This window comes from Esox lucius, chromosome 21, assembly GCF_011004845.1.
Source record: "Esox lucius isolate fEsoLuc1 chromosome 21, fEsoLuc1.pri, whole genome shotgun sequence".
Classification (NCBI taxonomy): Eukaryota; Metazoa; Chordata; class Actinopteri; order Esociformes; family Esocidae; genus Esox; species Esox lucius.
The window spans coordinates 22,378,303-22,400,284 of NC_047589.1; the positions used below are offsets into that span (position 1 = coordinate 22,378,303).

General features: G+C 42.4%; 3 protein-coding genes across 20 annotated transcripts in view; all 3 read right to left on the reverse strand.

Moving 5' to 3' along the window:
• Positions 1-15: 15 nt before the first annotated feature.
• On the reverse strand, positions 16-8,822 carry top1mt (DNA topoisomerase I mitochondrial). 6 transcript variants are annotated; one of them, XM_010896648.5, is made up of 23 exons: positions 8,753-8,822; positions 8,323-8,441; positions 8,170-8,227; positions 7,964-8,022; positions 7,740-7,788; positions 7,620-7,645; positions 7,428-7,535; positions 7,293-7,347; positions 7,113-7,198; positions 6,324-6,605; positions 4,787-4,902; positions 4,562-4,683; positions 4,360-4,482; positions 4,024-4,211; positions 3,459-3,603; positions 2,632-2,775; positions 2,252-2,437; positions 1,791-1,859; positions 1,598-1,712; positions 1,376-1,503; positions 1,161-1,255; positions 532-681; positions 16-396 (listed from the first exon to the last, which is right to left on the reverse strand). In XM_010896648.5, exons 2-23 carry the CDS (start codon positions 8,418-8,420, stop codon positions 294-296), a joined length of 2,505 nt encoding a protein of 834 aa, XP_010894950.1. In that variant the 5' UTR covers positions 8,421-8,441; positions 8,753-8,822; the 3' UTR covers positions 16-293. The 6 variants fall into 6 exon arrangements, with proteins under 6 accessions (XP_010894950.1, XP_010894948.1, XP_010894949.1 ...); XM_010896646.5 differs by lacking the exon at positions 8,753-8,822 and adding an exon at positions 8,658-8,746; XM_010896647.5 differs by lacking the exon at positions 8,753-8,822 and adding an exon at positions 8,648-8,732.
• Positions 8,823-9,161: 339 nt separating this feature from the next.
• On the reverse strand, positions 9,162-12,291 carry zbtb14 (zinc finger and BTB domain containing 14). Of its 2 annotated transcripts, none has more exons than XM_010896644.5 (2): positions 12,157-12,291; positions 9,162-11,149 (listed from the first exon to the last, which is right to left on the reverse strand). In XM_010896644.5, exon 2 carries the CDS (start codon positions 11,133-11,135, stop codon positions 9,804-9,806), a length of 1,332 nt encoding a protein of 443 aa, XP_010894946.1. In that variant the 5' UTR covers positions 11,136-11,149; positions 12,157-12,291; the 3' UTR covers positions 9,162-9,803. The 2 variants fall into 2 exon arrangements, with proteins under 2 accessions (XP_010894946.1, XP_010894947.1); XM_010896645.4 differs by lacking the exon at positions 12,157-12,291 and adding an exon at positions 11,804-12,043.
• A 2,142-nt stretch (positions 12,292-14,433) lies between these two features.
• Positions 14,434-21,982, reverse strand: part of epb41l3a (erythrocyte membrane protein band 4.1-like 3a) — a 65,212-nt gene continuing 57,663 nt past the window's right edge. For 10 of the 12 annotated variants that reach the window (XM_034289214.1, XM_034289215.1, XM_034289213.1 and 7 more), the window contains 6 exons: positions 21,216-21,782; positions 19,018-19,137; positions 18,684-18,782; positions 18,370-18,450; positions 16,826-16,942; positions 14,434-15,782 (listed from right to left, as the gene is read on the reverse strand). In XM_034289214.1, coding sequence (XP_034145105.1) covers positions 16,832-16,942; positions 18,370-18,450; positions 18,684-18,782; positions 19,018-19,137; positions 21,216-21,782 — 978 coding nt within the window. In that variant the 3' untranslated portion in view covers positions 14,434-15,782; positions 16,826-16,831. The remainder of the gene's footprint in view (positions 15,783-16,825; positions 16,943-18,369; positions 18,451-18,683; positions 18,783-19,017; positions 19,138-21,215; positions 21,783-21,982) is intronic. The other 2 variants (XM_034289223.1, XM_034289219.1) reach the window with 2 other exon arrangements.

The window sequence follows — 21,982 nt, forward strand, 5'->3', positions numbered from 1 at the left end:
CAGCATCAAACTGCATAACATAATATGAATTCACATTCTTGAATCTTTTATTTATGTTGGAATATTGATATGAATTTACAAACAGTTGTCTTTATACTTCGACAGGCATTAGGAGTATGCAGTAGCAAGAACTAAACATAAATGACTATTTAAATTCACATTCCTTTTTGTTAACAAAACAAAACTTTAACAAACTGTGCCTTGTGTCTATTTTATCAATGCTTAAGAGACAGGAAACATGAAAAAGAGGAATATGAATAATACAGATCCTGTCTAGCCACCAATGTCACAGCTCAAAACTGAAAATCTTCTTCAGTCATATCAATGGCCCAAGCAAACTTGTCTCTCTGGGTTTTGTTGTAGATCTTCTCTATTGGCACATTGAATTTCTTACACCTGCCATGAAGAAAAACAAGCCACAAAAAATACACAAGTAAAAATATATTTCTAGATGGCATCAGTAAGTATTGGAGCATTCCAAACAAACTGGCGAAGGCCAAATGATTAATGTTACGTTAAATAATGTGTTACCAAGCCACTGATATCCTTGGGTCCAAGTAGTTGAGTTTGGACGTGCCCAGTGCAATGACCTTGTTCTCTTCCCGGTCAGTCATCTGCAGCTGGAGTTTCTTCAGCTGTTCCTCCAGCCTCTTCACAGCAGCCTCCTTCTTCTCCACCAGTCTGAGAAGGGCACAGTAGAAACCACCTCTGACAATAAGGCAATGACGAGTTACAGTGGATGTGGTATAGACTATATGCAGTCCATCAGGGGTTCTGCAGGTGTTGTTCTCGAAAGATCTGTGGGCTGAGATGCCGGATTTTGGCACTTGTCAGTTGTGAAATGTGGCATGGTCCAAAACAAATGCACGGACGGAAAATGTTTCTTGATGTGAGAATGGCTAAAACCATTTTACACAGTAAACGTGTTGGTCTGTAAAAATGGGAAGCTCTCTTTGGGCCCCTCCGGTCTCCATCTTGGGTGGTAATAATGCAATAATTTCAAAGTTTTTGCAGAAAGTCAGTGAAATGTAAAATCCATTGGATGGACAAAGGCTGATTTTGAAAGGATTGTACAGGCTATGAAAGGTGACCCAAAGGTTGGGTCAAAGATGAACAATCAGGTCGAATCACCAGCGGTCATTCACCCTTTTATAATTTACTTTCTAGTCCTCTCAGTTCCTGCCTTCTTGTGCTCCTTTTTGGCTTCTTTCAGCTCCATTTTGGCCACATCCAACTGCTGCTGCTTTTGGGCTATCTGGAACAGTTAAAGAAATGTTAAGCAATGTCTCACTTCTAACAGAATTTGATGATGGGCTAAGTTTGGACACAATGCTCCTTATCAGTATTGAGGGTTTAAAAAAAAGCTTCCCGGTACCTTGTCCAGCATGTTCTGCATGGATTTCTCAAAGGTCTTAGGTGCTGCCCTCTGGTGGTTGCAGAGAATTGCCACCGCTCTGTTGGCTCGGTTATAGGACAGCAGTTTCTCCTCCAGAGTCATGTCAGCTGAGCAAGAAGGTATTTTTGTTTGAGCAGATTAATATTGCGAATTAGACCTACAAACCCCAATACTTGGTGTAAGGTTTTGGTGTGGACTGACCAGTGGTGAGCTTGTTCAGCTGATCTTGCAGAGTGGTGGACGCATTGAAAGTCCTGAATACTTTGGCCGTCAGCCCCGGCATGGACTGGTTCAAGTGCTTGTTCAAGTAGATGGTCTGGGAACAGAGAATAGCTTCTGAAATGAGTCAGAAGCCATGAAAAGATAAACTGAGTGAATGTCCTGTGTGACTTACATTGATTCTATCAAACAGGTCATCTTCCGGGTCCTTGTTTTCCATGAACAGCTTCAGGTTCCTGAAAACCTGTCAAAACAGTAACCAGGGAGAATCGGTCATGGCTCACGTATAATTGTGATTACACGCAGCGATAAGTCCTGCCCTGGTCACTGATTATCTGGAACAATCAGAATTGACACACAGTAGTTACTATTCCCCTGGGAACCACTAAAGACAGGCCATTTATTTCACAGGTCAATTTTCATTCAACAATGCTTTAGCCGTTTCCAGGTAATAAAACCACTTGGCCAAAGAAAGTGTCTTGAAAACAACCTTGTTCTCCAGCACGGGGAAACTACACTTCCACAATGGCATTCACCCCAGAGGTCAAACAGGAAGTAGATTTCCTCCATTATTGCACCTGTAGTGAAAAGGCGTCGATGTGGAAAATGGGTTTGAAAAGAGGAACCACTGCTTACCCTGCTCTCCACTGGGACCTCATTGTAGTAGCGAATGGAGTCCTTGCCCAGGAAATCAAACTCCACCACAAACTCCTGGCCTCCCTTCTCCTCGTGTAGCGTAATGTGTTCCACTCTCAAAGAGCAGCAGCCCACAGTGTCTGCCGTCTCGCCCTCCTCCTTCTCATTGCCCGCTCGGAGGGCCAGCTATACACGCACACACAAACCCGTGGGTAGACTATGGCACTCGCAATGACGGGCGTGATTCCCACCGGGGGTCCAATATGGACAAAATTACAACGTCCGCACACTAAAATAACTAAACATGATCATATTAGTGTTCTACAATGTGTGAGGTTAACTCATAGAGCTAGCATGTTGTTCGCATAGAACAGTGGTACCTTGTCTATGAAGTAGAGGGCCACTCCTCTCTGCCGGATCTTCATCTCTCGGTTCTTCCAATCCTCGCGGTACAGCCTCCTAATGGTCTCCACCTTCAGCTTGAGCTTACGAGCCACCTCGTACTTCTGCCAGTCCTTCTCCCCCTGGGCACAAAGAATAAAACAATCCGAGCAACGAACCAGGTTCTGAGTGACTGGCTTAAAAGTTCCAACCCTCCACATCATGTTTGCCTGTCGGCTGCCAGGTCTGCTTCATCTATTGGCAACTGTGTGCCGTCGGTCTGATGTTTAATATTTGTTTAACTACTTGGTTGTAACATAATCATCAGTTTGTCATGCACACATTCGGCTCCATTATCAGAATTAGACAGAACACACTAATGTTCCATGATCAGCAGATAGAAATGTAATTTAAAACAGATGAAGCTAGCCTAAAGGTCTCTCCTAATGTTGGCCACCGTTATTTTGATATTAGAGTGATACTGACACCATTAATGTGATATGAAAAGGAGTGAAATGTCAGTGTTTTAGTCAAGCTGGGGTCTCCTTACACAACAGGAAAACTGAGTGTTGTGTAACAGTGACATTTTACTGATCATCAATAAAAGACCACTTTAACTCTATATGATAGTCATCCCAAATCTTTTGTTCAGGGTTCAGATTCAAACTTTGGCAAAGTTCAGGTTCTTACACCTTAACAAAAATCTGGGTTTATAAACCTATTACCTTTTTTATTCAGAAAAGTTTGGGTTTCTATGGTAGTATTGTCCATTTCTGCTTTAAAATGTGCTTTTTAATTCAGAATGGTAAAGAGAGCGGCTCAGTACCTTGAGTTTGGAGCTGGGGTTGAGCATGATGTACTTCAAGTTGCCCTGAACATTCTCCACCCAGGAGGCAAGCCAGGTCACGGTGTCATCATGCTGGACCTTCCTCCACCTGTGGCCCTTTGGGGCCTCTGGGATCTTAGAGTCTCTGGGGAAACAACCAAAAGTAAAAACACTAAAAAGTTAGGTTCCTTGAAAGCAACGGAGCAACATCTGAACCCTGCAGTGTATACGAACACGGTTGCGTTGCTTCATGGCTACAGTTCACCCTTGACCCTGCCAGCAGGATAATGAGCCAGGTCACAAAGCACAAATTGTTTCCGAAGGGTCCCAAGAACATGACAGCAAATTCAGTTAACTTGAGTGTTCTGTGCAGACCCCCAGACTTTAACCCAATAGAGCACCTTTAGGGATGAGTTTGAACAGAGGCGGTTCACGGGCAAAGGGGCGGGCGGGGGTCCAAACATGTACTAGAAAGGCATCCTTAAACTGACCACTGAATGCATTTGCTGTTGAAATGTACAGGGCACTTTTTGGGAGATACAGTAGGCTTGTTAGTCCTACATACTTGCTGCAGTTGATTGTGATGTCCTCGGGTAGGATCCTCTTCTTCAGTTTGCCCATTTTGGGGTGTTCTCCTCGGCCCCGGAAAAGCCCAGGGGGCTCCACCCGGAAGTTCCCTATCTTCTCCTTGTGACCATCCAGAAGGCAGAACCCATACTCCTCAGTCAGCCTGTTGTTTTCTTCTTTCAAGACCTAATAGAAGGCCAATACAAATATCCACAGAATAGCTCAGTGATAGAAACAATCATTTGATTTACGCAGATATGTAGGATGAAGTATCAACAACATTCAAAGCAAGTGAAACATCATTTAACACATGCGGTTCAAAGTACTTGGCTACCTGTTTCTGTTCTTTGGTCATGGCCTTCTTCTCCTCAGTCTTCTCCAGAAAATACTTGGCCATGTGAGAGAAATCACATTTTGACAGCTTGTTGATCTGTTCTCTCTCCTCTTCTGTCATTTCCTACAAAAAAAACTCATGACATTAACCCTGATTGTATACTTTCAAAAGTAAAGTATCAGGCCAAGTCAGTTTGACTCACCTCTCTCCAATCATTGAAGAAGTTCTCCTGGAAAACACTCTTTGTTGTGTACTCGTGGTCCAACATCTTTGCATAAAACGTGGCTACCTCCTCAGCAGCCAAACTGAGTTTTATAGACTTTCCTGTAAATCAAAGAAAGTTGAATGTTGAGAATACAGCAAAACAGAACTAATAAAACTACTGACGAGGATAAGAGTAACAGGAATACATTTGGAGGTCTCTTACCATTGTAAACAAAACACACGTTACTGGGTAATGGTTCGTATTCTGGTGGAAAAAATGGACCTTTGTGTTCCAATGTGGACCATTTCTTCCCGTTGTTGGCATTATCTTCCTCCCACCTGACAAGTGTATCACAATTTTATTCAGTTCACATTTAGCTAAAGTAACTACCCATTAGTTTAGTTTGAGCGGAAGACGGACTCTCCATCTTAGAATATTATTAGCCAGCTTTGCAAACCTTATCATTTGAATACATGGGGCACTTATGAGATTATGCAGTTTCACTGAGCAATTATCTGATTTACAGAACTGGCATCACAGAGGATCACAGATAGAATCTGTGCCCTCCCAAGTTTTGTTTCCCCATAAACACTGCAAATGGTATATGAATTAGACATGCCCCCTCGTTTATAAAAAAATAAAATCCCCCCCCGATATTCTCAACGTCTCGACTCTGAATGGTAGACACGTCCTCTACTGCTCAGACAATTAAGCATCTACACATTTACATGGAAGAATTACATGTACACCTGGTTATGTGCGCGGTTTTCACAAAGATAACTAGCAAAACCATCGATCTGTGGTTTTGAATTAGCCATTTCCCACCCAGCTATTGTCAAATATTTGCCTACAAGATATCGTTTACAGTACTTACAAGGGTTGTTTGGGCTCATTCTTTATATTAACAGCAATTCGGTAAAATCGTAATGAGTAAACCGCGGAACAACTTCTCTTAAATGTTACCGAGTGATATATTAAGTTGGCAAAAACATTGCTAAAATGTTTCATTACAAATAAGCGAAAATAAATGAGATACGCAGCCAAAATAATTTCATTAAAAGGGTTTCAAAGAAATTCCACGTGAGCAACCATTAATGCTGTCCCCTAGAAACAAGGTTTGCTAGAACAGTCCGTCTGCGTATCTACAGGAGCAAAACCCATTCAACAACCAAGTACATTATGCTGTCAGTGACGAACAAAGCTAAACAGCACCCACTATTGGCTATATCCGCCTAAATGACACTTCCAATACAGAAAAACAAAACACCATTAAACCAGATGGTTCAAACCCTGAAGATTAAATTAGATTCAACTTTGTTGTCATTGAACAAGTACAGTGCAACGAAATGCAGTTAGCATCTAACCAGAAGTGCAAACAGAAGAGTGAAACAAATTTAGGTGAAACAATAAAGAACAATGTATGTTGTAAGTGGGATGTATACAGTAAATGTGCAATGAAGGCAAATTGCAATTCTAAATGTGCAATGAAGGCAAATTGAAGGTGCAAGGTAGCATGTGCAACTGAAATGCAGGATGATAACTACCTGGCAGTAGTTTGAGACTGTATTCCCGGGGTATGATAAAAAAAAGTATACTGTTGTAATTGCGTTGCTAACAGCTTATATTAGCAATAGGGCTTGGCAGGGATTTCTGGTATATGACCGATATACCATGGCTAATGGGCTGTGTTGCTGCGGTATAGTGGCCAAATACCACATGCAACATTGCTTAGATATACAGAAAATAAGTGCGCACTAACCATTTCCATTTACAGTCGTCCTCTTCTGTTCTTGTAGATTTAAGGTTTTTTCCATTCATTTCAGCATCCTTCTTCATTTTCTTGTTGGATTCCACTTGTCCATCTGGTTCCTTTTTTCGTTTCTTTTCTGAAATTGGCTTCTTGTCTTTACTGCTTCTTTCTTTTTTTACCTTATCATTTCTGGTTTTCTCCTTGATATTTTCTTTTTTAACATCCCCTGTAGGCGTAAAATCCTTTTCACTGGAATCTTTGCTCTTTTTCCTTTTAGAGTTGCTTTCAGAACTGCGTAGAAAATAAAATAAGACATTTAAATGCAAACTATACGGTGGACAGAAAAAATGAGTTTTAGAGTTGTGTGTAAATGTATGACACATTTCATAAAGAATTTCTGAAATATAAAAAAAAAAAAAAAAAGTGACCAATGAAGAAGGTTAAACTCCACTACTCTTGTAGTTCAACGTTCATTTGTTCAGTATTGGTCCTCGAACTACAATCGCAGCAGACCTTTAAAACATCAATAATCACTGCTTATGAAACATTTTGAAGAATATCAATATTTTAAGAAGTGAGAAAATTCCAATAAAAGAAGGAACTGTAGCAATTTTGCACAGATCCACAAGGCTGTGTGCGTGCACGCGCCCAGCCAAGGAACTACACTTTCTCCCCGGTTAGCAAACACTCAGGTCTTAGGAACATGGCCAATATGCACAGGTGGTTGTCTCAGTACTTCATTTAAAACTAAAAAGTACAGTAACATTATTATAATTCCTTGTGGATAAACTAACCCACCTGTTTGCTGAGCGTTGACACATTTTCTTCTCCAGATGTTTCTCATCTGTCAAGTGCTTTCCTCGTTGGCTACCTTTAGGTTTGTCCTGTATTGATATTTACAGGAAAAGACATTAGACAACACTTCAACCACAAACTGTTTCAGTAAGAAAATAAATATTAATAAAGATAGTCATGTACCTTGTGTTTGTAATCTTTTTTTGAATCCACACTTTTCTTTGATTTGTTTTCAGACCTAGTTCACGGGAAAAATTCATTTCACTACACCAATTGACAGCTGTACCCAAATAAACACATGTTGCATCTGTAGCCTACCTCTCTGTATCTGAATGCTCAATTGGTCCGAACAAGTCAATTTCCTGTAACTCAAGCTTGATCCCTTTTCTCTCATCTGATTCTATAACTTTGCATAAACCAGTGTCTCTAAAAAAAATAAAACACACACAAAAAAAATTACCAACAGATTGCATCTGGTGTAAATCATTTCAAAATGAGAGAAAAACATACTTATTTCCAGGAGATGGTGAAGCATCCTGTCAGAGAGAAATACAAACTCCTTGAATAAACATTGTAATTGTTGTTTTAAATTTTTGTTAAGTATATGACATAGCATTTTGAGGTTCTTACCTCATCTACAGCTTTTGTCTCAACATGTGCAACATTTAAATTCTCGGAACTGATAAAGGAAAAGACAAAAAATAAAAATAATAAAAGTCTCAAACTCACAAAAAAGCCTAAGGATGAATTGTCAAACAAGATGAATTAGGTGATTGCAAAGCTGAAAGAGTTACCAAATTAAAGTAGCACTGAAATGTACAATTATCTGAATAGAGTGATGTCTCCACGCTCACCTTGTGATCTTTGGCTCTTGTAGAGGTTTTTGAGATTGTTTACAACTGGAGTGCTTTGCCTATTACATCAAATAATAAATCATACAAGTGTATGTAGTGACTGAAGATGGACCAGTTGAGCTAAAGTGTGTCTCATACACACAACCGGTGGTTGTAAGTTCAATTCTCAATGTGAAAGCTCGGTTCAATTAAATGTAGATTGTTACCTTGTGTATCCCCCCTTTTACATCGGTCTTGTCTTTTTCCCCATTCTTACTCTTTTTCCTGTTGGACCACATGTGAGTGTGATCTTAGGATAATCCTGCGTAAATAATGACCTAATGTAACTGATAGGCCTTGCCATCGGGGAAAGCACCCACCTGTCTGTAGGACTTCCGTCCCTCGGGGATTCTGATGCTGTTCTTTTCCTGTTGGACGTTTTGGCTCCATCATGCCCTTCACTTTCTTCCAGTTTCATCGTTCAAGTTTGACTGTTATCCTATTAAAACAAATATATCGTTTGAATTTCTTGCCAACACAAAGTCGAATTACGGATAGCGGTTTTGGAGCACCATCAAAAACAACATTTGACTGACAATGGAACTGAAATGGGTGGGGTCGACAGCAATTGCTACTTATCGATATGCGCGGTCAAATACAAACTGTCAAAGTATTTTGTTCCTGTAGACAAAGAAACGAGCATACCCCAACGTACCAAAAAGGCTAGCATTCTTAACCTATGGCAGAGTTGTCCAAGCTCTCTACATAAAACCGAGTTAGTTAATTACTTGATGAGAACACTCAACACACCTGAAAGTTTTCAAGTACCAAAAGCGACCTACTGCGCATGCTTATACGTAACCAAATGACGCGATATCATTCCAATTAATTCAGTAAAACTGGGATTGCCATCGCAACGGTTAATCTACAAAAACGTATAGACAACATGTATTGTTGCTTTCATGTTTCATGAGCTAAACTTTACCAAGAACCAAAAGCACTTGCTTCTTTTACATTTTGTGAGCACATTTTGTGTACTTTCTGGCTAGTAGCATTGATGGATTTCCATATGAAATTGTTGCATGTTGTATCTATACCTCTATTCAATGTATTTTAAGTACTACATACATGATAATCTATGCAAGCACACAGCCTACACATAACTGCTAATATGCTATAATAGTGTATTTCCCAAAATAATAATTGGATTTGTTGGCAGTTGAAGGTAGCATGTTTATTAAAACAAAACATTTTGATGTGATGAACATATACATGTCAATTACACTAAGAGTCGTGTGTAATGCAATGAAATATTCAACCACCAAAAACTTTGTGGTTTCTTTACCATTCTTTTTTATACATTTAACAACTCAGACATTTAATTTCCAGTTTTCATTATTAAAAACCAGCACTGTATAACAGCACTGACATATTGACAAAACCAGGAGGCAGTAGTCGAGCATTTTTTGTCCACAAGGCTGCCATATATTTTACACACACTTTTTGGCATAATCATTACCACTAACAAAATAATAATTTTAAACATTTACAATATGATTAAGAATGAGACATTTCATACCACTGAACAGTGCGAGAACCTAAATCAGGAGAAATAAGTCAAACATAAGAATACGTGTCACAGCTTGACTGTGAACCCCAGAATATATGAATGTATTCAAATACAATTTCATTTTGCTATGTTATATCCTCAAGAAAAATGATCAACATCAAATATATCTGATTATTGGAGTACGTTTGCCCTCCGAAAAAAAAGAAGATAAAAAAAGAAAACCCCCCAGAAACTCAAGATTGCTCTCAAGCTGTCCATGACCTGTGAGGTAATATTACAAAATGTCGTGTGCTATGAGCACGCTATGGACTCCAGTTGTTGCTCGGCCTCTGCCGCCATGGCCGCCGCCTGCAGCTGTTCCGTTTCCGTCTGTAGGGCGCTGGGCTGCATCTGCTTCCTCTCGCTGTGCATGTTGTTCTCATGTCTCTTTAGGTCGGAGGCTTTGGCAAAGGCCTTGGTGCAAGAGCCGCAGACAAAGGGCTTCTCTCCCCTGTGGCGCCTCTCATGGTCCTTCAGATGGGACTTGTGCTTGAAGGCCTTGTCACACATCTGACAGCCGAAGGGCCGCTCGTTGCTGTGGACCCGCTCGTGCTTTTTAAGGTCAGGCGCTCGTATGAAGGACTTGCCGCAGACGTCACAGCGGTAGGGCTTGAAGCCAGTGTGAATCTTCAGGTGCTCCTTGAGATGGGCCTGGGTAGTGAAGGCCTTGCTGCATATCTCGCAGACAAACGGACGCTCCGCGGAGTGCAGCTTTTCGTGTTTCCGTAGCCGATTCTCATCGACAAAGGTCTTTCCACAAATCTGGCAGGCCAGCTGTTCCCGGTGGCCATACAGGAGGTATTCAAACTTCATGTCTGTTGTGGCTGTGGTCCACCCGGGAGGCTGTTCGTCCTTCACCTCGCCGATGCTGTCAGCAAATGTCAGAGTGGTGGTGGCGTGTCCTGCCAGGTCTTTTGGCTCTGTGTCCATGGGTTCCACGTCCTGGTCATAGCAGCTCACCTTGTGCACGTCCTCATTGGCCAACTCCTTGAGAATGGCCTCCTGAACTCTCAACGCCGTATTGGGTGATTTATCCAGGTCGTGATTGGCCGCGGGCTCTTCCACCAGGTCGTCGGTGGGTGTGTCGTCATGGTCACCCAGTACCTGCACGTCGTTTTCCTGACCCAAAGTAGGGTCATCGGTCGGGAGAGCCATTTTGACAATATCGTAGGGAAAGGGTTTGGCATTTTCCCCATTCTTCTCTTCAGCGGACATGTCACGTTTCTGCGAACAGAGCTTGTCCAGAAATCGGATTCCAAGTATCTGGCCCGAAGACATCATCAAATTGACATCCTTTTTTTTCACAGAAATCTTGGCAGTGTACATGTAGTTCAACACCTCCTCGAAGATGTCTGAACGGATGAAGTCGATTTCTATGACTGAAGAGTTGTCGACTTCATGCTTCTTGAACAGCTTCTTGAAATAGTTGCTGCATGCTGCTAACACACAGCGGTGGGCCCTGAACTTCACATCTTCCACCACCACTGCAATATCACAGTGTTCACCCTCCAACCGTTGCTCATTCAGTATTTTCAGGAAGATGGTCTTGTGTTCGTCATCCATGTACTTCACAGTTTCTGACATCTTGGATTGATAATCTGGAACAATGGATAGAATGCTGTTAGATATCTGTGGATACATTTTTAGCCTGAACCGTTTAGTACTAATATTCTAATATCCAGTAGTCATACTGCAAATTAAAGGCAATTGCACAGCATGTCTAATACATATTTCTCTGGATGACAGGTATTATGGGGCAGAATCACGGTGGACAGAAAATACTATTACAATTTTTTTCAGCATTTATGATCAAATCAATAACTTTAGTCATTTATGTGCATTTGTCAGGGATAAGAGGGTATTAGTTCAACATCCCCACTATAAACCACACGACCAGATGGACATAACGTTACTTAGCGGCATACTTAATTTTATTTCACGCCTTTGTTTTAACTAAACATGAATTACAACCAAGATTTAAGGTGGACAGATTATTTTGTTACATTTAATCTAAGCAAATATTACCAATGCCCACCAATTGAATGCCTTTTATTGTCAACCCAGAAAACCAACTACATATCACATAAAATACTGGCCAAATTATAAATGCATGCTTGCTTAACAATAACGTTAATCTCAATTTCGTATAACTAATGATTTGACGCGATAACTACCGTGCATGCATAGCTACAGGCAGTTTATATTTCAGGGTAGCTAGCTAACTGGCTTGTTAGCTAGCCTATTTCGCTAACCTTTAGGTAGCTATTGTTTGCATCCACCTTGGCTTATATACTCATGTTATTCAACGGAACATAAATATGGTGTATCTCTTGGTTTTAGTACGGTCGTAAAAATCACAATTTATGTCGATGTAAACAACAATAAAACAATCTGTCTCATTCTGAACCGTATCAGAGGCTTGGCTAGCCACAAGCACGCGAGGAAGCGCCCGTCACACTATCACGGAAAATGCCCGAGCAGCCATGAACACTCCTGAAACGACGAACTCGAGCTTTTACTGAAACCGTGAGCGCGCAGGCATCTTGGTTAAACATTATGCAATATTTCGGAAACGGATCTGATTCACAAAAAATCTGTTTCTTACCTTTAGTACAATATGTTGTCCCCTTGAGAAAGTCTCCGATGAATGTCACCCAATCCAAAAAGAATAATACACTTTGTGTGTTGTTGGCCTGAGGACGAGCATAAAGCGGAAGGACGCGCTGCGCCAGCACGGAACTGCAGAATGTGAGTGACTATGCGCGTACGTACGTACATTGTATGGATGCGACTACGCTCGAAGCGTAAAAACAAAACAACAAGCAGAAACCAAATGGTGACCGAACATGCTTACGCAAATTGCTGATGAGAAGTCTCTGGAGCGCGAACCTAGAAGGAACACGGGAGCAGATTTGGGGCGCGAAAGGTACTGTCACGAGCGGGAAGCGAGAGCGCTTTTTACTAGGATGACAGAGATTCGATAATTTGAGCCGCCGTTCCATCGCCGTACAGGTGGGTGTGTACACGCTAGTGTCTCAACTCTGAGCGTTGTAGATGGGACCATTCATTAAAATTATTAGACATAACACATCAAATTGTGATTTAACCACATTTAATAATTAGTACCCAATTTAGTTAAACTATCTGACAAGAACTATGTAGAAATAGTCTGATTATGCTTATTTCCATTTTCTGATGGTCCTCACGTTTTTGTTATCTCCTTATTTTAACTCGTTTTTCTCCCCTCTAAATTTCGTACAGACCAATTGCCACTTATGGCCAGGCCAGCAGCAAAGCACCCTGAATCCCACGACTGGTATACCCTAAGCACTGCTGGTGCTGTTCTGTCTCTGGATGGGAGACCGGATGCTGTTGGAATTAGTGTTGGAGGGCCAGTAGGGGGCGCTATTCCCACTAGTCTAAATAACAAATCCCAAACAGTGTGGGCAGTGAAGGTGATGTTCGCATAGGGTGCAGTCGTTTGTATGGAATGTCCCAACTCTCTGCGTTCGCTTAAAATCAAATGTAAGAGCAGGGCTGTTAACCCGTTTCTTGGCCAATTTAAATATGCTACAAACAGGATTTGAACTGCAGGCAATAATTACACTGCTGTACCTCAAGATAATCCTCAATGGACAAGTCCTATGTAATGGGAAAGTCAAATAATATCATGGATCTCTTGTACATTCTAAATGTAAATTATGTTAATGCAATCTTCCATCTACAGTTATGCAAAAAAATAAATGCTAATTTGATATGCTCCATTGCATAAATATTTCTAATGTTTTGTATGTCAGGTAGTTGAGTCTTTTGTTAAAATACTATCTATGTGTAAATCATGCATTTATTGTGCAACACATCTCCAAAAGATTAAGATTACTTTATAATTCCATATTGGTTATGTGTTTCAGAGTACCCTCTTAAAACCAGAGGGAATTAAAATAATGAAAATAATGCTTATCAAGCCAATGGCACAAGGTCCCCATCTGCCTCAGGCCAGATGAGCTGTGCATTCCACATATAACTTAACGCTGCGTTGGTGAATTTTCACTCTGAACTGGAGGGAAGCCAAATTCAGTACGCCCTAAAACATCAAACCTGCCATCGAAAAATACATTGCAGAGCCACAGTGACACGTTGGGAAAAGAAAAATAATGAATATCTTCAGCAAGAACAAGAGATTGTATGAGCTCTTAACTGCCGAGATCATTCAAATGAGATCATTTCTGCCATTTCTATTTCAGCGGCTTCACAAGCAACAAATACACAGAGAAACAGATAGTAGACATTGGATACACCCACACACTCATGACAAACAGCTATACACATTCTTTGAGCAGAGCCAACTGGCTGAATACTCCTCTAGAACACTCCTCAAACTCTGAGAGGGTGTTGGAAAATGGGCCCTGATCGCTGACTGGTTCCGTTCCTCCTCAGTTCGTTTCTGTAGCTGAACTATAACATTACAAGTCATTTCTGGTGCCACATATTCCTTCTACCATTTCAAGTAACTGTCTTGCTGATTTGTCTTGGTGTCATTTGTCCTGGTTATAATCATTATTAATCCATCTAAGTCAACCAGAGTAATTTACTATACCTGCCTTGTAATGCATGATTGTCATCTGACTGGAGCAGCACCTGTGTTCAGGGAACTTCAGTCCGCACACGGTCAAACATTTCCTTTCAGTAGGGGTTCCTGCTGTAAAAACAAATGTGCAGCTAGCTGGGGAAGAGTGATGGAGCAAGCAGTGGTTTGTCAATCTAAACTGTTTGTTATCAATAATGCAATTTCTTTACTGCCAATGGCTTTGCTGTAGAGTTCCTGGCAAAACAACACATCATTTTAGTGACTGATGAAAAAAATAACCTAGATCCAGCAAAATGTATTTATCCTTTTATTTATCATGTGGGAAACATTCAATACGGATGGTTTGAAGGGGCGGGACCAGAGGCGTCATACTTCTGTTCACTCTGTGGGGGCACCAAAGACCAAACATATAATGCCTTAGTATTTGTTCTATATAAGACACTACTGATGATGAATTCACACCCCAGCGGATGACACTGGTGGTGGGTGGGGTGTGGGGGGCACATGCCACCCATTGTGTGCCACCTCAGGTTCAGTGGGCATGATGCCTCTGTGTGTTTAGGCCGCTGACACATGGGCCTTTGAGAAACAAAGCACACAAACACACATTGCAGGGTAGTACTGGAGGTTATCTGTCTGTTCTGCACAGTTTTAAGGCTTAGCAGTGCCACGCAGGAATGAGAGGAGGATTCTGGGTAGAACATAAGAATGAACAAGGCTGTGTCTGAAATGGCACCCTATTCACAGTAGTGCACTTCTCTTGACCAGACCCATAGGAACTAGGGCGTCATTTCAGACACAACCCAGAAAGAAAGTTAAGTCCACTGTTTGAAGACACATTTGAAAGGATTTGTTGATCAACTCGGAGGTCACAGCAATGGAGTTCGTTTTACTGTCCTGTCTAACACACACTTCTATGAGATCGTCCTCATTGTCCATATATTTATCTTGTAATTGTAGGAGGAAGAAATAAACATATATACAATTAAAGTAAAAACAACAAAATTATCTTCGAAGATATATTCTACTAAGCAAATGAATGTAACAATACCATAGCTACATATTGTTTTAGTCGTCTTACAGGCAATCTTACTGTAAATCAGATAAAATCAGCATTGGGAATAAATAAAGGGACTTGTGGCAAGATGAATGGCACATATTGCATGGATAAATATTGTGTGATCATACACATTCAGCCTACTATTAGCTTTTTTCTTCTTCCAAGTGAGCAGTTTGATAATAAATAAAACACAAGTACCTACTATCAATTCTTAAACCTCTCATCACATACATTCTTCTCCCACCGAGTGCACAGGTTGAGTAAAACATATATACCAGTACCTAGTTTGATATTTCCTAAAATGCATCTGTTCACTCCTTTTACAAAAATGCAGATTTGTTCCCCTTTTCATGCAATATACATGTTCTGATGAAGGGCTGGCCAGTTTTGAAGGGTCGGTGTTTGCCAGTAGGGTTGGTGTGTGGGGGACTGCGGGTGAGGTTAGTCCAGTAGTGTTCAGATGCAGGAGTAGTGGTGACTTCTACAGTGCAGTGCTTATCTGTCGGCGACATCAGTGTCCCTTTTGTGTCCCGTACTCTGAACAACGCGACGTTACGCTGCAGAACCCGGTGATCTTTCAGTCCTGAAGAGTACAGAGTGAGGGCCAAATTAAAACAGAACGCTGAGCATTCTCCTTTAAGTAACACGCTGCTATGCTGAATATAAGAAGCAAAGCATGAGAGTGGTCATTTGAATTACAGTCAATGGTCTTTGAATGATCAGGCAGAAGAAAGTGTTTTCCATTTCAACCAACACTTAACAGACATTCAAACACAGTATCATACAAGCTGCATGCCTGCACATGATTAAAAAAAAGTAACAGGGTTAATAGGCACACTAAACTACAAGACAGCCTCTGACAAGCAAGCACTAGCTGGGCAACATGCCTCTACTTCAGCATTCAGAAACCTTGACAATAAGAATTGCAAACTGGTGTCTCTTTCTTAAGCATTATGCTATAACAATAACCAGCAGGGTAAATAATAATGATGAAATCCAATAATTTAGCTTAATACAGTTCATTTAAACTAATCCCTAATTTGATTGAAATGAGACAAACTCCCAATTTTCCAAAATAAATCTCAAAACAAATAGTGTCTACACAGTACCAAAAATGGCCAGTAGAGGGCACTAACCACCAATAAAAAACCCAAATAAATTTTGACACAAGAGAAACAAAAAATCCCACACCAACAGACAAAACACACAGGTTTAAATTGCTTATTGTCAATTACAGCATTAGAAGCTAAAAAGGAAAAAGCCAAGGTTAGCACCAACCATTGCATTTACAGAGCAGACATGGCCGTTGCAGAGAGAAGTCAGCCGTGGTATGCTACAGAGACTCCGCCCACACAGAACCGATCGGTCTACTACCGCACAGGACACGGATGAATGTGGACGGGGAGAGGAATGCCGGACCGGGCGGTGTGAAGCTGGGAGCAGCCCCAGGTTAGTATAGCTAAGCGTGGAGCAGCCCTGCTGAGACGGCAGTGGCTGCAGACAGCAGGAGCAGAGGGTGGATGAAGAGGGGATGAAGAGGGGATAACTTGTCCTGCCAGGGCCGGCCAGAACCACGCTGCCCCCAGCCGGCGCCGGCCGATGAACGGACCGTGGTGATCCCCTTACCTGCGGTCACTCTTCGCCCTTCTCCGGTGTGATCTCAGTCTCTTTGTGGACAACTACTTTGGTCACTGACATGTCGGGGTGCTGCTCTCTGGCCTCCTTTATGGCCTGAGCCAAGGCCTAGCATCAGACCAGACACCCCATGGAGGGACACAGAGATGAAGGTGGAATGGGCATGATCAGAATCACAAGCGTTCAACTAGTCACAGAACGTGTACAGCTCCTGGTCCCTGACCTAACAAGGACCTACAGAGTTAACAATGTGTTCTGTCCGTCTCTCTCAAAACGGAACCCACTAGGCAGAATTCACAGCTTGCTGTCTTAAATAATTAACAACCAACTGATCCTCTGTAGCAAACAGGTGATCTTCTTGATTGCTAAATAGATGATCCAAAAAAATCTGTTAGAAGCAGTATCCCGCCTGACAATGACATCATATAAAACCCCATAATGATGTCATTGGCACCGGTTTTGCCAGCTGGGTAAAGGACCCAATCTCATGAAATAACCGCCTCCCTTTACTCATTGGATTTTTAGATCCATGAACCCAAAAGCGTCTGCTGTAATCCGGATCTTGTTCTCCGTGTTTACTGTCTATCTGCTTTTAACAGAGGTATGTGCTGTTCATCCTTCGCTCCCCTCCTTTTCCTACAAATCTGCTGCTGTCCCCCTTTCGTCAACAGTTCTCTCTCTACTCACAGTCAACCAAGGTGACTAAGCTTATGTCTTTGCCTCATACTCCCGAACAGAAGAATTAAAAACCCAGAGGCCATTTCAACAAACATTACAATAATATATAGGTGCAGTATGATTGTAGCCTAGATGTCAGCGGTTTGTTTGAACGCACATCACGGTAGCAAAAGCAGGGAAGTTTGCATACGTTTCATTGAAGAGAAACAGGTTGTGTTTCATCCACCCGTTTAGCAATATATTTACTTCAATGGTTTGATTTATATAGTTGTGCTGCTAAATTGTAGCCTGAGTTACTGAAAACTACTTTGACTGGACTTTTTGGTCCCTGCTTTAAGGTCTGCAGTCATTATGCTAACAGGCTACTTCACAATTTTGATCGACAACATATTTCTTGTTATAATGTTTGTTCAGATAACTATGGGGCAGAGGCATAGGATACATCTTGTTGATAAAATAGGGACTTAAGAAACAAAGTATATCCGTAAGGACAGTAACTTAGCTAAAAGCTGTTGTATAATCCCAGTATGACTAAAACATTGTCATATGTAGGTAACCATTTCATAACACTAATAAGGCCTATAACCGTGGCTAACGGCTGTATGGCTAACGGCTGTATGGCTAACGGCTGTATGGCTAACGGCTGTATGGCTAACGGCTGTATGGCTAACGGCTGTATGGCTAACGGCTGTGACACACTGCATTAAGCCATGGCCAAGAACAGCCATTAACCGTGTCACCACAACAATGTTAGCATTAGTGTTTTAATAGCATGAGCAGAACGTGTGTTCATTCACACCAGGTTGTAGGTCCATAATGCCCAAACGATGTGGAACAGACATTTTCTGACAGCTCACCTCATCATGGTCGATGTCGGCATCACCCGAGATGACAATTCTCTTCTCAATCCTTGTTTCTGAGATTCCTCCTTTCACAGTCTGGCAAGAAAAATCAATAAAAACTGAATTTCAGAGAAATTCCCCCCCCCAAAAAAGAATGACTAATTATCATTTTTGTCTTCTTCCCAGGACTGACTTTTGCCAACTAAGCCAATGGAACCAGCTGGCACAACATGAACTAAACCCCCGCTCTCCATGCCCCCCGGTGGTCCCATGCAGTCTGTTGCCATGGCACTATCCGGACCAAGATATTGGGTTCAGGTAGTAGCTACCTTGGTGATATGTGTGGTTGTCGTGGTGCTGGTGGTCTCTGAGGTGATGGTCTGGGCGCTCATTAAAATCCCCGCCTCAGGATTAGTGTTGGCATCGCCCTGTGACCAGACACACACAATTCATTCCTCACCGGTTTACAAAAACAGTTGCATTCATTAGGCCCAAAACAGAAGAACATTGTCTGAATAAGGCAGAGTTTTCTACCGACCAATGGTTTCCTTAATTAACCTTAAATCACAGCACCCAGGTGGAACTCGTTACTCTTGGGGTAGAGCGTGGGACTGAGTAAGTCTCAGAAAACATCTCAGAAAAACATCCTGCCAGCGCCTTTACCTCCATGGACTCGTATGTGATGGTTTTAGTTTCGGTGTGTATCACTGGGAGATCCTGGGAAAGCAGTGTGTCAGACTCCTCCTCCCCCTGTGCCCTGTTGAAGGTCACGACCTCTGAAGACTGCAGCACAGATGACGTAGAGGGAGGAGAAGATAGATACATACAGAAAGAAAGAAAGAGAAAGACGATCAGATATTGTCCTTAGAATCTTCATATCTGTAACACTTACAGATGCTCACTTTCCCACTCATGCAAACACGAACACACACAATGACACAGTACGGTTAAAAGACATACACAATGACACAGTACGGTTAAAAGACATACACAATGACACAGTACGGTTAAAAGACATACACAATGACACAGTACGGTTAAAAGACATACACAATGACACAGTACGGTTAAAAGACATACACAATGACACAGTACGGTTAAAAGACATACACAATGACACTGTACAGTTAAATGACCTACACAATGACACAGTATGGTTAAAAGACATACACAATGACACTGTACAGTTAAATGATATACACAATATGGTTAAATGACCTACACAGTGACACAATATGGTTAAAAGACCTACACAGTGACACAGTACGGTTAAAAGACATACACAATGACACTGTACGGTTAAATGACATACACAATGACACAGGACGGTTAAAAGACATACACAATGACACAGTATGGTTAAAAGACCTACACAGTGACACAGTATGGTTAAAAGACCTACACAGTGACACAATATGGTTAAAAGACCTACACAGTGACACAGTACGGTTAAAAGACCTACACAGTGACACAGTACGGTTAAAAGACATACACAATAACACTGTACGGTTAAATGACATACAAAATGACACAGTACGGTTTAACGACATACACAATAACACTGTTAGTTTACAAGACATAGACAATGTCACTTTTGGTTTACAGGACATACACAATGACACTGTTGGTTTACAGGACATACACAATGTCACTGTTGGTTAACAGGACATAGACAATGTCACTGTTGGTTTACAGGACATAGACAATGTCACTTTTGGTTTACAGGACATACACAATGTCACTGTTGGTTTACAGGACATACACAATGTCACTGTTGGTTTACTGGACATACATAATGACATGGTTGGTTTACAGGACATACACATGGTCAAATACATAAGCGAGGAATTCATTCAAATGTCGTAGACAACGAAAGAGAAGTACATGGAGAGTACTGGTTGAATTGTGGAACATGAAGAGTAATCTCTGTCTCTAAAACATTTGCTATTGACCTAATAATAAAAACGAATCAAATTGAAATAATGAAATAAACCCCCAAAGCATCTTAAAATTGTTGAGGTTTTGTTGTAAAGATGGGTCTACCTGGAAGGGTTGGACATATTTATGAACAATCCCTGTTCCCTTTCAATGAAACTGTCCACATAATTGAAATTGGCTTTGAACTTAAAACTCAATTAGACGGGCGTCCATAAAACATTTGAATTAATTCGCCACTCATGATTGGCACATAGGTAATCTAGGGGAACAGTGGGTACTAACGTCAGAGTGTGTGTACATGTACAGGTCGAAATAGATTATAATTGGAAATGCATAGTGGTGCTGAGACAACTGACACAACCTTGTACGGGCATGTCGCACAAACACACACGCGCGCGCGTGCGCACACACACACACACACACACACACCCCCAGACACTCACGCAAGCCTGCCTCTATCCAATCTCTCTGTAGAGTTTCTCAGCGGCTCCTATCTGCAGGTTGCAGTATGTAGGTCTGGCTTGGCCGGGGTTAATGATTTCCAATATCAAACCCAGTGGGTAGAAACATGGACAGGAACATGTTTTCCCCACCAGCTCTATCTGCTGTCTGCTATTAGTTGGAAAAAGGCAGGGCGGAAGCAGGACTGCTTATCCAGGGGTAACACAGGCCACGATGGGATACATCACCCGCTGATATTACAAGACAACGGGAGACCAAGATGGGGATTTTTTTTTTTACGGCCCTTTGAGGGATATTACAGATGACAGGGATAGACTGAACACACTGCGCAAAAGGGATGTAAGAGTGGTATCTTTTCCACAGCTATGTTCAGGCGAGTGGTAAAGGAGTGGTAAGGATAGTTTACTGGTAAATGGGACAGCTAAGGAGAGTTGGGGGGGGGGGCTCTTTGGGGGTGTTACCTCCGAGTGAACCCTAGCCGCAGCGACCTCCCCACTCAGACTCTGCCAGGACGCTGTTGTCGGACAGCGGGTCACGGAGGAGGGGGGAGGGAAGCGCCCTTTCCAGACCTCCTCCTCCCCTGACTCTGACTCCTCCGACGCGCTCTCCGGGCCCGCGTCCCCGCCCGAGCGCGAGACTGGGGTTCCCTCCTCGGCCTCCGCCTGCCTCACCGCCGCCCCCACGGCCTGGTCGACGGCGGCCTGGGCAGCGGCGGTCAGGGCGGGCCCCACCGACGCTATGCTAGCAGCGTCGCTGGTGTCGCTGGCCTCGCTGGGCGTGTCCGAGTCGTCCGATTCGTCGGCATGCACGCGTGTCCCCATAAACCCGTGCACAGACTGAGGCCCGTCATCCTCCATCCCTTCAGGTGATCCAGTCTCTACCTGGTCTGGGTGCAGCTCCGCCCTCTTCTCCCCGCGGTCGGGCTGGCCGTCCGGTTCCGGCTGAGCCTCGTCCTGCGTCGGCTGTTCGCCGTGCTGGGATGATACCGTCTCTGTCTGCAGCACCATGTGCTCCACCTTCTCTGTTGTCTAAGGAAGGAAACAAGAAGTGCGTCTCAGTCAGTCTTCCATGAACCTGAGTGTGAACTCTACTACACAGTGACAAGGTGAGAGGATGACAAAAATCGGATGAGTCTGCCTTTTATACATCCGGTGCTTCGCATTGCATGACCTAAAAGGTGGAGGCGGGTTGCGAAATCTAATAATAAAGCCAGGTCAACGTCATCCTA

Bases quoted from the DNA above. Each gene is read 5' to 3' on its own strand.
- top1mt (XM_010896648.5), bottom strand. From the start codon at position 8,420: ATGAAACTGGAAGAAAGTGAAGGGCATGATGGAGCCAAAACGTCCAAC. The intron at 7,199-7,292 runs GTACATGACTAT...ATATCAATACAG, and splicing joins AAAAAGATTACAAACACAAG to GACAAACCTAAAGGTAGCCA. The intron at 2,776-3,458 runs GTACTGAGCCGC...CTTTGTGCCCAG, and splicing joins ACCCCAGCTCCAAACTCAAG to GGGGAGAAGGACTGGCAGAA.
- zbtb14 (XM_010896644.5), bottom strand. From the start codon at position 11,135: ATGTCAGAAACTGTGAAGTACATGGATGACGAACACAAGACCATCTTC.